This window comes from Oryzias melastigma, linkage group LG20 (genome assembly GCF_002922805.2).
Source record: "Oryzias melastigma strain HK-1 linkage group LG20, ASM292280v2, whole genome shotgun sequence".
In the NCBI taxonomy this organism is placed as follows: domain Eukaryota; kingdom Metazoa; phylum Chordata; class Actinopteri; order Beloniformes; family Adrianichthyidae; genus Oryzias; species Oryzias melastigma.
Genome location: NC_050531.1, coordinates 17,560,895 through 17,575,408, shown reverse-complemented (window position 1 = coordinate 17,575,408; position 14,514 = coordinate 17,560,895). Strand labels below are relative to the sequence as shown.

Below are 14,514 nucleotides of genomic sequence, written 5' to 3'. Positions count from 1 at the left end.
TCTCGTTCATAGGTACTCAGCCATTTTAGCCCAATTTCTTTAGCAAACATTATTGTGTAACTTTTTAAAGAGAACTTTCTGTGAGCGCACTCCCAAACCTACAAACACAAGTTTGGCTTGATCAACCAATCAGCATCTTTCTCCTGTAATCAACTTCCTCTCATTAGCTGATCATTTTCTTAAATGTATTACTGATTAAATCAAACACATTTTTGTACTACTTTTGTTAGTTTTATGAAGAAGACCCGTGTTATCCCCTCTGCTTCTGAACACAAATGAGTACGATGAAGTTCTACTTCCTGTGGCACTCCATCCATCAAGCACTTTAAAAACTGCACATTTAATGACGGAGTGTTTGTCCCCCTCCATTCCAGTTCTGGTTTAAGGTGTGGCTTCACTTGCACCAAGAACTCCAGCTTATTTTGTTCCCCCCAACATCCGCTGTGTAAGGAAGTGTATAGGAAATACAGGGGAGGGGGGGTGTTTACACTTTGTTAGGGAAGTCTGTCGTACAAAGAACATGGGGAGAAGGTCTCTGTGTAGTTTTTAAATCTTATAGTTTATGACAAAATAAGAAGATTATCAAGATAAAATGTATGTACTGTATTTTATATACGGATATGACAAGGTTTACCATTTGTCAAGGGTAAATTTAGAAATTTACGTTATTTTAAAGTGAGCTAGTTGTTATTGCATAAGATATTTAGTTATTTCTGTTAATTAAAAAATATATTTTAACTGGTCATTACTTTGTCTACTTCTTTCTCTTGGGGACAGGCCTTTTCAGGCAAAGCCCCACTTATTCGCAAGGTCTTGTCTTTTAATTGGCTACCATTCAAAGGTGAGACTCTTACTTAATCAATTTAAATTTGCATTGCTCCCTAGCAATGAGACATTTTTTATGTTATTCTATTCACAGATGAGACCATTAATGTCATTTTTATATTTTTTTCTCTCAAAAATAATCTCAGATTAACAAATAAAAACTCCTCTTGTTGAAGCAGATTTATTAAACAGTAAATTTCTTGTTTTCTATTATTCTATTCATATTTTAATCCCTTTCACTAGATGTGCAACAGCAAATGAGTTATATTCAGTTATTTGTATTCACTATATATGCATAATTGTGTATTTACTTGATTTAATAAAGACGTAAAAAAGATAGGAACAAACACAAATTCAACATAAAGCTTTCCTTTTTACCTATATTTTTAGTGCAATGATAGTTTATAATCCTACTGTCACACAAGGCATACGCGGCCCATTCTTGAGCGTGCATTTTCACACTGGACAAGCAGGGAGGGGCTTCTTCTTCCATCATTTTTCTGCCATTTACTAGTGCATTTTTCAGCCTTAGTTAAAAGGGTGTGAACGTAGTTTAAGACTTATTCTGATTGCTTTTATTTTAAATGATACTGATAGATTTGCTGTTGTTGTAACTAACGACTATAACTGTCTAATAGTTTGGTTGTTTTTTTGATGTATTATTTTAGTTTTATAGTGAATACCACATCAGTTTTCAAAGTCAGAAATCATCAAATGACAATAAATTGGCTTTACTTTCCTAATCAATTCTTAACTAGAGATTTGCTATTTTAAAGTTGAAAAAGTTATTTAAAAGTCTTAAGGTCAACAGAGGTTCAGACCTTGAACTCACCTTGACCCTTTTTATGTTTTTCATCCAGAAGGGAAAGGTCAGGTCTGGTTTTCACCTTCTAGAAAACATAGTCGCCAGTCATTCCCTTTTACTGTAAAGCATGCAGAAGTCATTCTCATTTCACAGAAGAACCTTTGTTTCTTTTTTCTTCTGTTATTGTCTGTCTTAAGATTGGCACAAACAGTGGAAATGCTTAAAATAACAAAGCTGTTGGAGAAACGAGATGAAAAGCTTCTGCTGTCTGACTCATCTTCTTTGTGGTGTTTGATTTCTAGAACAACACACACAACAAAGGACAAAAAGAACTTTTTGTTGCCTCTATTATGACTAAAAAAGCCACAGCTGATCACAAATATCAAACCCCAAGAATATATACCTATCAGGAAGAAAAAAACAGCTTTCTCCAGTGGAAAGCTAGCATGGAAAGAAGGAAGGGTTGGGCTCAGTTGGAAAATGTCAATCTTAAGTCCAAGGAAGTCCATTCCTATGACCTATGCTCAGAGCAATGCAAAGACTTGTGTTGACTCAGTTTCTTCTACGTCTTTTCGCCTACGACTTTTGTATATCTTGAAAAAGGTTAACAGCAGGTCAAAGTTACTCTGATAAAAGACGGAAGGGCCATAGTCCAAACTTAAAGACTTTGACTTTTAAGGGTATTATTTGTTATAACAAAGGAAATGTTAGCTGGCCAACAACCTTGGACCACATAAATCACTATTATTTATCAACTGCTGTGTGTTTTTTTTTTTCTTGTATGTGGATTTTTTTTAACCTCTTTAATCACATGCAGATCTTTTATTTTTGTTCTATAGAACTGGAGTTATTTTTCTAGAAGGTTTAACCTTTTTAGTATTTAAACAGGAGAATAAAGTTTGAAAATGTGAGTATCTATCTGAGAAAAGTGTGTAGTGACGATTTTACAGCCTTAAAACTTCTGTAATCTTACTTTGCGGGTTTCACTTATCAGAGGTAATTTTTAGAAGATAGACTGCTTGATGCTGACAACCTAAATCAGGTGTGTTCAGTCAATCAGGATGTGGAATCACTTGAGTCGGCTAATCAGCAGCAAGCTGGTCAGGGAGAACTGGAAAACAGACCGGGATAAGGTTCTTGAGGACCAGGGTTGGCCACCACTGGACTAAAGTGAGCAACTTATATCAGCCTTACGAATACTTCAGAATACACTTACTACACACATGACAATCTCACGTTCCATTTTCAATGAGTCCCAAGTGAACTGCAAGACACACCTGCACCCTCCTTAAAATGTGCCTTAAACCGGACACTCTTCTCAGAAACCTGCAGCACCCAAGCCGGTCAACCCCAAATAAAGTCCCCAGATTTTAGTATTGAGTATGTACCCATCTGAATTTATTGTAAAATTAACCAAAATGCAATTTTATCATTTCAAGCATTTTTTGATAATTGATCAGCTTCACACGCTCCAGTTCAGCATCCACTCCCTTCACCTCTGTTCTCACAAACAAAATGCCCACTTCTGTCTCGACTCTGTGGTAAACGGCGCCACATCATTAACCCGCCTTAAGTACTGTGCCCTCCTTCCCACTCACCCATCTTTTATTCAGCCTGGAGTGTCCGCTCTCTCACCACCTCACAGTGGATTGTATGTGTGTGTGCATCAGCCACCTTTGAGGCTTCTGAAGAGGCTCTCCAGGCCAAAACACTAAACTTCTGAAGAGTTTGGAGACAATAGCAGCTGTTTGAATGTCCGCCACGCAAGCAGCTGTGATCTCCACAGTTTGCTAAGATCCCCCCCTCCCAAAGTGTTTTGAAAGCAACGGGGTAAGCTGGTGCTTAGCATTGATCAAACTTAAGAAAATTATCCTTAAATTCTTAGCAGAAGCTGTTGGGTTTTTGCTTTTCGTGACCTCTTTTCATCCCTTTTTTTTCTGTTGTCGTGCCCTCTTCACTTCGTTCTTTTTTGTGTCCTGTTGGCACGCTCTTTTGTTTTGTTTTCCTGATCCAAGACAAATCCACTCAGTGGATTTGTGAAGATCATTCGGCATCAGTGCATTCATTAAACCACGTGGGTGTCCTCCGACTCCATCTTTAATAATAAATGAAACAAACAAAAAAAAATCTCAGGAAATTAAACCACCTCAAGACTTTATTGAAGAAATCAGTGCTGGAGATACAATATCACCACACAGCTCAGATAAGAGACTTTCAGTTTTATCAGCTGTTTTATACCGTATGTATGGAGGGCAGATTTTTCTGCTTTAGTTTCAGGGTGAGATCAAATCGGGACAGAGAAGTAGGACATTTAAGTGAGTGATGGATTCAGTGCTCTGCACAGCAGCCATCTGCTCCACAGCAGGGACTGTTGCTGCTTTGGGTTTGACACGTATACATCTGAGAAATAATAGCAGCATGTTTGCAGCATAAATGAATGCCAAGATCTTTTATAAAACTATGCTTTCTTGATCATTTTTTAGATAAAACTATGAAATTCAGCACAAGTAATTGTGTTTTTGTTCGAAAACCTGATTGAAAATTGAGATGTATGTACCCACACAATGTGCAAAAGCCGTTCATCAGCAGCTGACTTTGTCGTTTATGCCGTGCTCAGAGGTTTATTGCCGTCTCGTCGCTCAAAACGATCGATTCCTGGTGGCAAGTGTCTCAGCAGACGGCGATATAAAACAGATCTATTGCATTCCGGCGTGTTTGCTGAGCATATTGATTTATAAAGCAGTTTACTCTTCACCGATGCAGCACATTGTCAGCTAACGGATTGCTTTTCCACACAGTTGGGTTCATTACCAGCAAACCCAACACTGTCTGAGTGAAAGGTCCCGTTCCCTCGGGGTGTCAGGTTTTCTTAGTCAAACAAACGTCCTGATTATTGGAATCTTCTGTCTAGTATACATTTTTATCATTTTTCTTTTCCTTTATTTGTTTTTTTTTAGATCTTCCCATGGAGTACAACCCTTCGGATCACCCCAGGGCCAGCACCATCTTCCTCAGCAAGTCACAAACTGACGGTAAGTTTTGTATCAGCTATTTCTTAAAGCATTTATAATCATTTACTTAATGCAGTAACCTCTTTTGAACTGAATTTAGTGTACATTTTCAATTTCACTTTGACCTTTGCCCTGAACGTTTGATGAAAGAAATTCCCACTTCTAATAAATACATCATCAAATCTTCACCACTCGTTGGAGGAAAAATTATGGGGTCTAATCAGGATCAGATTAAAGTGAAGGAAAAACAAGATTAAAAATTTGAAAACAGGCATTGTAAAATAAAATTAAAAAATATTGAAAATTTGAAAGCAGTTTTAAACTCAAAAATACATATTAAATCATTGAAAGAGTTATTTAAAATTTGAAAAAATAAAATGGAACATTTGAAATCATAATGTTGCAAACTTGAAAGAAATATTGAAAATTTCTTTCAATTGAAACTCAATTTCCGGTAGCCAATGAGCTCAAAGCCCCGCCTCCATGTAAAGTTAGGATCAGCTCAGCAGCGAAAACTCTAAAACTCTAGATTGAAACTGAAAACGGAGAACTGAAAGCACACAGGGAAAAACGAAAAAAGGAAAGTTGGAAGTACAAATAAACATTTCTTTTTTATTGATAACAGTTTTAGTTTTTTTTTAATTCAAGTTTCAAATTTTACTTTTTTTTTAATTTTCAATAATCCCTTCAAGTTTGCAATATGTATTGTTGAGTTTAAAACTGCTTTAAAATTTTAATTTATTTTTCCTCCAAATTTTTAAACTTGTTTTTCATTTGCTTTAAGCCGATGTTAATTTGCCCCATAAAATATTGTTTATTTTCTTTGCTCTTCAAAATTTCTCCTTTGACCTTTAAATGTGGTCAAAGCAAACAATACAAAATTATTGCATTTTTTGTTATTGTTATTTATTTAGATATTCAAACTTTTATTCACATTATTTATAGAAAGATACATCACAGTTAACATCACCAGACATGTAAATGTAGAAAACATTCTGGACAGAAATTTAGTAAAAGTAATATGATGCTCTTATAATTTTAAAGAAAATCTAACTAATGTATGTTTTATTTTTTTTTCTTGAAGAAACTTGACAGTTGGCTAAAATTCTATGTTGACACTTTAAATCCTAGACGTCCAACAAAGATATTTGACAGATTCGTATTATTTGAAGACTTTCTGTAGTAAGTACGTCTGGTGAGACGGCTCTAGTTCAAATCCTGCTTGGATTCTTTCTGTGTGAATTTTCTCCAGTTTCCTCCCACAGTCCAAAGACATGTTACATCGGTTAATCGCAAAGATTTGTGTGTGGTTGTTTGTCTCTATGTTGTTCCAGTCCTCACTTGTGATTTCTTTATCCCCCAATTCTTTTTGACACTTAATGGTGACATCTGTTGTGAGCGTTGGTGTTGTAAACGAACATAGCGCCAACTTGCCCTCTTGTTTTTCAGTTGTGGTGCCCAACAGGAGAGGTAAGCATGTAGGTGTGTCTGTTATGGGCAGGCTGGTGGCTTACTCTGTGTTTGGGCTTCAGAATCGTCCCGTCCTGTAGTTTGAAAACTTACTGGGTTGTTATACATCATTAGTGTTGACGTGGTGACACAGGTGATGTTTCTTTTTTTTTTTTTTTTGCTGATATCACTATGCTTATTTGGTTCTTTCACTGCACATGTTGGTCTATGAGAGGCCTGACTATAAACACAGCTTGATCATAAATTCTATAGAAGATTTATTTAAAAAGTGAAGTAATTAAAATGCTTGACATTCTGTGTTTGTTAGTAATTTTATTGGTTTTGACTGAAACAATTTAATCTAAATGACAACACTAAAAACTACAGGGTTTTTTTCCTGGTCGAAATGCACACTCATGGCTTCTCAAGAAGATAAACATGTGCAACTGTGTCTGTCAAGCTACGTTCACACCGGACATGGGATGCGTCTTCAAGAACACGCCGTTTTTGAACGCACTTTCAGCAAATGATGTTCACACAGGGCAAGACGGAAGCGACGTCTTCATGTTTTCCTTTTGCTCCTGTTCACTAGCGCATGACCACCAAATGTTGAAGCGTGCAAATCTGGTGAATCTTGCTCCAGCACTTTTAAATTTCGTTGTACATGTGACAATGACTAAATAAATCTATTCTATTCTATGTTTTCTTTCTCGGCTATTCCGATATATGAAAGACTCATTCCGGTTGGGCACAAAAACCGCATTTATTAATATGTCCTCCAAACAGTTGGTACTTAGTCACTACCAAATCGGAGTCCCTGATTGGTCAAAGCTTGACCTGATTTAACTTTTAATGCAAGTTCAATGGCCTTGCGTTTTGTATGTGGAGCTCAGAAATTGTCGTAGAAACTCGTGTAGCTGAGCAACCCAAGAGTTTTGAATCTAGCAACCTGAAGGGTGCATTTACGCATGTTTAAGTAGAATTCTCTTTGAAAGTGGTCTCTGGAAGTCATGTTGCCGAAGGTGGCGTGAACGTAGCTTCAGTCGATCGAGGGCTATAAAGAGCAAAACACTAACACACTCTTTCGTGGTTCTGTGTTTTATGTCTGCTGTAGTTTGCTTTTTTATCAGCTTTGTGTTCTTGATCTGTACATTTGCTTTAATACTTATTATTAAATGTGTATTTATTGAGTAAAAACAGTCCAGGAATTTCATTGTTGAAAAAACAACGGCAATGAACAATTCTTATTTAAAAAATGTTGGAAATTTAAATTTGCGTTCATAACTTTTTATCTTTCAAAATAAACAAATTTGTTACAGTGAAAGGCTCTTTATGAAAATGTATTGACTTTGAAAATAACCAGATTTCTTAAGATTAATGAATGGGAAAAAATACTACATATAAAATCTTAACTAGTTTGATGTAAACAGGAGTCTGAATAGATGCTGAAGGGATTTAAAAGCTGGATCATGCTCATCCCTACACATATGTTCCAGTGTAACAGGAAAACAAATCATCAACAGAATGTTGGGTTTGATGGCAATGCTTTCACAAAAGTAAAAAGAGTTGAAAGGTATTAAGGAACTGTGAGAGTCCTGGAGAGACGCTGCTCCCTGTCTGTGGGGGAGTGTACTGCAACGACAAAAATCTTATGTCCTCTCTGTCGTCTTTTCTTCCCAGTTCGAGAAAAGCGGAAGAGCCTTTACATCAACCATGTAAGTACCACGGCAGAAATGCCGATTGAGCTTTTAAGAAGTTTCAAAATAAATGCAGAAAAATCATGTTTACGTCTTGTTTCTTTACAAGTTTACACACATTTCGGAAAATAAGGTAAAAAGATTGCAAATGTTTAAACTGCGCCAAAGCTTTTTGCTTATTTGTTTATTAGGATCCAGCATACACAAACATTTGTTTGTTTGTAACTTGACATAATCACATTTTTTTTGTTTAGTACCTTAAATGTCTGTGTAAAACCAAAATATGACTATGGCTTATTTTCATCCATATTTTCTGTAGAAGGGAGAGAATATATTGTAATCTTGGCATTTTTCATTTTACCTATAATTCTGAAAACAGTTTTCTTATAAACTCTAAAAAGAAAAAGAGCAAATCCTTTACAGTAGAAGTGGATGAAAATGAGTTCACCTGTGATGTCATTCCTCCTTAGAACTCTATCAAGCAACAGCAGTCATATTTTTGGTTTGAATGTTTTCACGTTACTTGTTATGCCACATCAATCCCATTTCTCTTTCTTTTTAGCATTCTGAATTATGTAGTCGTAAAGGCATCAATGTTTCTTCTCTACATGTTTCTAAAAGTTGTCAGAAAATGCTGTCATGAGTGGAAAGTAAAGTACAAAAGTCATTTTCTGACACGATCAGTTTATAGCACTTTACTAGAGATGCCCTTTAAAACCACAAGCCTCAATTCTTTTAGAATGTCAATCATGTCCAAGTTCACAGAACCTTCTAGATTGGTTTACAATGACCTGGAATGTATGAAATAATGTAGAATGTGACATTTGTCTTTATAAAGCTCTTTGATGCTTCTGCAGCGCCTTGGAGACAACCTTGGTTCTCTACTGGAGCTTTATAAAGAAACTGAATTGACTTGAGTTTGTCTGACACAATGCAGACTGAAAAGAAACTAAAACAAAAAAAAAAAGTCATGAAAGCGACTCAATGTGTTATTCCTATTCCAGTTTCCACATTTCTTTCCTTTAACATGGTTTTAATCCATCTGAAGTCCCAACTGAGACCAGATTAGGATTGGGATATTCATTAGTTCCTAATAGTTGTGGTAATGACATGCATGTAATACAATTCACTCTCACAACATTTGGTTCAAACCTCGATTTTTGGGCCAGGATATTGTTTTGATTTAGTATTGGAAAGTAACTTTTAAGGGTTTAATTATGTAACATACGTTAAACGTTGTTCTTTGATGGAGCTCTTGTACTGCTTGAGACTATCAGACCACTAAAACCATCATAGCCTCAGCTGTCCAGCCTCAGTCATGACATCATCTGGATTCTCTTTGGTTTAAACACACCACTACCTGTAGATTCATGGATCTTCCCAACAGTCCTGGTCTTCAGTAAGGCACAGCTGGTCAATAAAACCTTATGTTTGTTGTTTTCTTCCCCTTCATGCACACCCTACAGCATCATCCAGGTCCCGTTAGGCGGAAGTACAGCTCGTGTTCCACTATATTTCTCGACGACTGCACCGTCAGTCAACCCAACCTCAAATATACCATCAAATGGTAACCAGTCAGGACTTATACAACACATTTGTGACTCAATACTCTGATGGTTTCACCTTAAACGTGTCCTTTTTGTGTCTTTACAGTGTAGCCCTTGCAATATATTACCACATAAAGAACAGGTATGTGAAACATCTGTTATTGTCTTTGAAATAAAAGTGCGCCATCAGTACTCGGACTCCTAAAAGAAAAATATCCAGTCCTACTACAAAAACTTGAATGCATTACTGATTAACAATACATTCATACTGCTATTTCCTCTTTAAATGTGCCACAGTTTTTGGGTTACACTAATGAAAAAAAGACTTGATCTGTACAAAACAACTTACAATAGTATAATTGTATATGACCACTGGAACAGGACCTTAGTTCACAGCTGCTACCAATCAAGAGCCCATTAGGAACTGATTGGAGGCACCTGTGGGTACCTGAAGCTCAAAACAGCAATCCAACTGGACTGCTCATCCTGAACAAATGTAACACACTTCAGAGGGCTTTATCCAAATTCACTCACTACTTAGTGTACTGTACAGGGTGTTTGGCATTTGTATCAGCGTGTCTGAATCTACAATTTCAAACTTCAATGCCCCTTAAATTTGCCAGAAGTCTGTGAAAAACTAGTGTGCATTGATGCTCTCTTGAGAGCAAATATAGTCTACAATGCATCGTGTTTGAACAAGTTACAGTGTATGTAAGTGTATTTTTAATCAATTGTCCAATTTTTTCATCAGAATACGGCAGATCATAGTTTTCATTAAATGTTCATGTTTATTAGGTTTTTACCTTGGCAAATGAGTAACGTATTATTTGGCATTTAAATAAAAAAATAATGACCATGTGTCTGAATTGCACTAGATTATAGCCTATAGTCTTAGGGGTTAAGGAGTAGTAAGTGACTTCGGATATTGCTAGAGTTTGCAGCAGGAAGAAAATCATTTCAACAAAGCAAAGTAATCTTCCAAATTTCCAAACTTGCTGCTTTATGTTTAAATCAAGGGAATTGGGTGATTCTACGAAACTTGTTAGAATCAGAAAATGTGTTCAAAATTCAAACATAATGAACATTATACTGATCTGTCTGGGATTAGCAGCTGTTTTTTCAATCCTCTTCTACATTAAGTCCATCTTAAAAGGTTCCTTGAAGGGAAGGCTTCATTTCCATCTCTTAGTGTGCCTTTTTTGGCTCTAGTACACTTCGTTCTACTGTAACAAACAAAGATATTTTGCTGTTTAAAGCCCATTGGTGGCTTTTATGACTCAAACCGTCTGACATTTTTTTGAGCGACATCTCAATATTTCCCCCGTCTTTCTCATCCCAGAGACGTTGATGGACAGATGCTGTTAGACATCTTTGACGAGAAGCTGCATCCTCTCTCGGTAAGGCCGCAGCTGCACATCCACTATGTGCCAAATGTAGATCTGTCATGACTCATCAGTGAGACAAACCGCAAGCGGTGAACTAGCAAACAAACACATAAGGATGATCCCTCAGGAGCCATCGAGTGTTTAACAGTTTTACGTTTGTCCCTCTAGAAATCGGAGGTTCCTTCTGACTATGACAAACACGATCCCGAGCAGAAGCAGATCTACCGCTTCGTCAGGACTCTGTTCAGTGCTGCGCAGCTCACTGCAGAGTGCGCCATCGTCACTCTGGTGAGTGGACTCGCTCGTGGAAGGTGTGTGAAGGGAGTGTTGCATCAATCTTTCTATGATTCACGTGGGTGATTCATGAGTGTTCTCTGTCTGAAAGGTCTCAGGTCTCCTCGAATGATGTCGAAACAGTGCACAATGTGTGGCAGCATCGGTTTGATCTGAGTCATTTCATTTCACAACTGCTGAGCGTGTGAAGTATGGCAGATATGACACAATGGAACACCGTTTGCTTCAGTGGGCATTCTAGATACTCCTGCTGAGAAATATCTCCTCACATTCTCGCTCTGGCTGATCCCCAGCAGCATCTTGAGATCGACAAAAGCCCTCAGAAGAGATTCCAAAATGTAGTAATTAATAAAGCTGCTGGTTGTGGGGTAGTTAAGTCGCAAGCAGCTAAACTTTCAATGAGGAGTTCTAAGGAAGTTCTCTCCTCATAGGGTTGTTCAATCAGTAGCAGAAAGAGAGGATCTCCACAGGTCAGGGTTGTCTATTCTGAAGGGGTTGATTCCACAAATAGTTGTGATTAACAACCACAAAGGAGGAGACTGAAAAAAAAATGTTTCTTTTGGTTTAATTTTTTGATTGAATTGTAAATTTTAGAAGAATCTGCAAAAGTAAATATTTGAATTCCTTATATGTTCATATTGTCTGTCGTATTGTATTGTTTAGCTTGAGCCAAGGAAACATGTTTAAAACAAGCAATAGAGCATCGCCACTTTTGCTAGCTCGCCACGCTGACGCCATTCAAACTTTACAACTTCCAGTTACAACATTTTTTCCCAAGTGGCTTCCCAGCGATGCTTGAGGAGTTAAGATCAAAATCCCTTGGAGTTTAAATCTGTATCTAGCACTAGTGCTGGGTGATATGGTAAAAATTGTATATCACGATATAAATTGTTTTATATCACAATAAACGATAGAGGTCACGATATACCAAAATAAAGTATATTTAAGTTATTCTCTGAAAAAAATTGACAAAAATGTGAGTTTCAAATTTATTTCTAGGAAAATACATTTTTGTACAAAAGTTCACCAATAAAAATAAACAAATGAAAACGATTGAGGAGAAATAGCACGAAATAAGCTTTTCTGTCACCCACACGATATGTATCGTCATATCGATGGTTGTAGATTTAAGCTGACTGGTGGTGTGTAATATTTTAGGAAGATTGCAAAAATGTGAAAATCGTAAAATTTTACACTTTAGGTTCTGTGGCGATTCTATAATTTCAAAATAGCTTCCTGGATATGGTTTTGTTTGTGGATTTTTAAAAGAATAATTTGAGCTCACTATGCCCCAAAATACATTTTGCTAAGTACCAGGTGTGTGTAAATTTTGGTGAGTTTTTGAGTAAAGTGCCGAGGGTGAAAGTTTTGCTCAAATGTGCAGTCAGAAAGAAGGATTTGGTTCCGTACGGGTCAATCCCCCATATGGGTGATACAGATGCATGTGTCTAAGGATTTTTTTTTATTATTATCTTGAAAAATAGCATTTTCCCTCCACGGGGAGATTGCAAATGTTGTGCTGAACTGTAGATTTGAGCAAATTTACATTTATTTTTCCCAACTTTTGCATTTGCTGAAACCCACCTTCATATGATGTTCCTGCTGCTGTCCTCCGTGCAGCAGGCGTCTGTGAGGCTCCTACTGTAACTCTGACAGTACCGCCCAAGCAGAGATTTATAATTAGTGAAGGACCGTCTGTTCTGGTTGTTGCAAAAGTTCTCAGCAAAGTCGTGGAAGAGACAGATTTGAAAGTTTGAAACTCCAGGAAGTAAATAGATTTAAGCAGAGAAACTTTCAGCTGACGATGGTATTCAGACACAATGCACAGTTTAAAAAAAATAAAAACTTTTGCATGAAAATTCCACTGAAAAAAATCCACGAAACGGTGAGACTGTAACAGGTAAAATGCAATATAACAGGGACCACAGTACACATTGGTAAATAAATACTCACCTGAGCACTAAAGTCTGACCACCGTAGAAACATTTATTTGTGCATAATATTTGATATATGTTTAAATATTTTCTTATTCGTTTGTGAGGACTGTATCTTGTGTAAATAACAAACAGCTAAAAGTGAACTCTTTCATGAATGCAAACTGACCTATAAACCTGAAGCTGCAGCTTCCTGTTTGATTCAAAAGCTGTTAGATCTGCATGTTTCTGGCAGGTTGTTGAAAGAGTTCAGTGATCTCCTTGGAGAACACAGAGCAGCATATCATCACCGGATGCTTGAAGCTGAGAACGACCATGTGATGCAGTCTGAAATAATGCTCTGAGTCAGCGACACTCGGACTTATAAAAGACCTGCAGGCTTTTTGATGTGTTGGAAATTTGTCTGTTAGAAGAAGACAGTTTCAAAGAATGGAGTTGCTGGAAAAAGTCGTCAGCTTCTGAAATGATTCAGCGAAAAGGAAACAAAGTACTGTATTCTGCAGAGAAACCACTGTGTTTATGAATTGCCATTTTATGCATTAATAGTGGACCATTTGAAACCTTTTTCCTTCTTGTTAGGTGTATTTGGAGAGGCTCCTGACTTATGCCGAGATCGACATTTGCCCGTCCAACTGGAAGCGCATCGTGCTTGGAGCCATCCTCCTGGCTTCAAAAGTCTGGGACGACCAGGCGGTCTGGAACGTCGACTACTGCCAGATTCTCAAGGATATCACCGTGGAAGACATGTGAGTCACTGGAAACGCTTCCAACACTACAAACTCGTGTAGAGCAGCTGAACACTTTGAAACATTTCAAACCCACAACGCGCAACAGGGTTTTACCACCATTTTAGACCTCCAGGTTGCTCAGCTGTATACTCAACCTTTGGGTATCAGAGTTCCAAAAGTCAGTTTGGAATTGATGTGCCCCAAAGCAAAGTTTAAGGGAGAACACTTTTCCAAAGTCCCAGTAAAACTCTTCTCCAAGAAGCTGCAGGAAAAACAAACTGCATCCACTGCTGCATGAAATAAATATCTTCCAGGAATAAGGAATGACTTCAGATCTAGAAACACACACTTTTACTGATCTTGATTAATTCAGTTACGTTGTTACTCCTAAACAGCTCATTAGAGACATTTGGAGGACCGAATCTGTAAAAATCCTTAATTTTTCTTGTTTTTGAATTTGTGAACGATCTCATGGAACACATCTGGTTCAGAAATGAACACACAGTAATATTTTTTCCATTCTGTAGACAATAGTAGAGTAGAATATTTTAACTAAGGTTACTTAACCCTTTAAAAGTGGCTTTGCACCGATATGCAACACATTACTAACAGGAGGTGTTCATTAAGAGCTCAAAGCCGCTTTTCTCCACTTCCGAATACTATGGAATCACGTTAATTGTGAGTTTGAGAATTACGACAGAAGCTCTAGTGTCAGACCATAACATGAGTATTTATTTGTTTTTGTTTTTACCTTTTTACGGTGGCCCTGAAGGGTCACAACACAACACTTTCGGTCGCCCCAAAAAAATTTCTGAATTAAAACAGTGCAACTTCCGTTT

General features: G+C 37.2%; 1 protein-coding gene across 4 annotated transcripts in view; it reads left to right on the top strand.

Moving 5' to 3' along the window:
* The window catches only part of ccny (cyclin Y), a 28,261-nt gene that overhangs the window by 10,571 nt on the left and 3,176 nt on the right, over positions 1–14,514 (top strand). The window contains exons 2-10 of one of the 4 annotated variants that reach the window (XM_024280190.2): positions 4,588–4,662; positions 6,091–6,111; positions 7,771–7,805; positions 7,897–7,920; positions 9,254–9,354; positions 9,441–9,476; positions 10,674–10,731; positions 10,888–11,007; positions 13,527–13,693. In XM_024280190.2, the coding sequence (XP_024135958.1) occupies positions 4,588–4,662; positions 6,091–6,111; positions 7,771–7,805; positions 7,897–7,920; positions 9,254–9,354; positions 9,441–9,476; positions 10,674–10,731; positions 10,888–11,007; positions 13,527–13,693 (637 nt within the window). The remainder of the gene's footprint in view (positions 1–4,587; positions 4,663–6,090; positions 6,112–7,770; positions 7,806–7,896; positions 7,921–9,253; positions 9,355–9,440; positions 9,477–10,673; positions 10,732–10,887; positions 11,008–13,526; positions 13,694–14,514) is intronic. The other 3 variants (XM_024280191.2, XM_024280193.2, XM_024280194.2) reach the window with 3 other exon arrangements.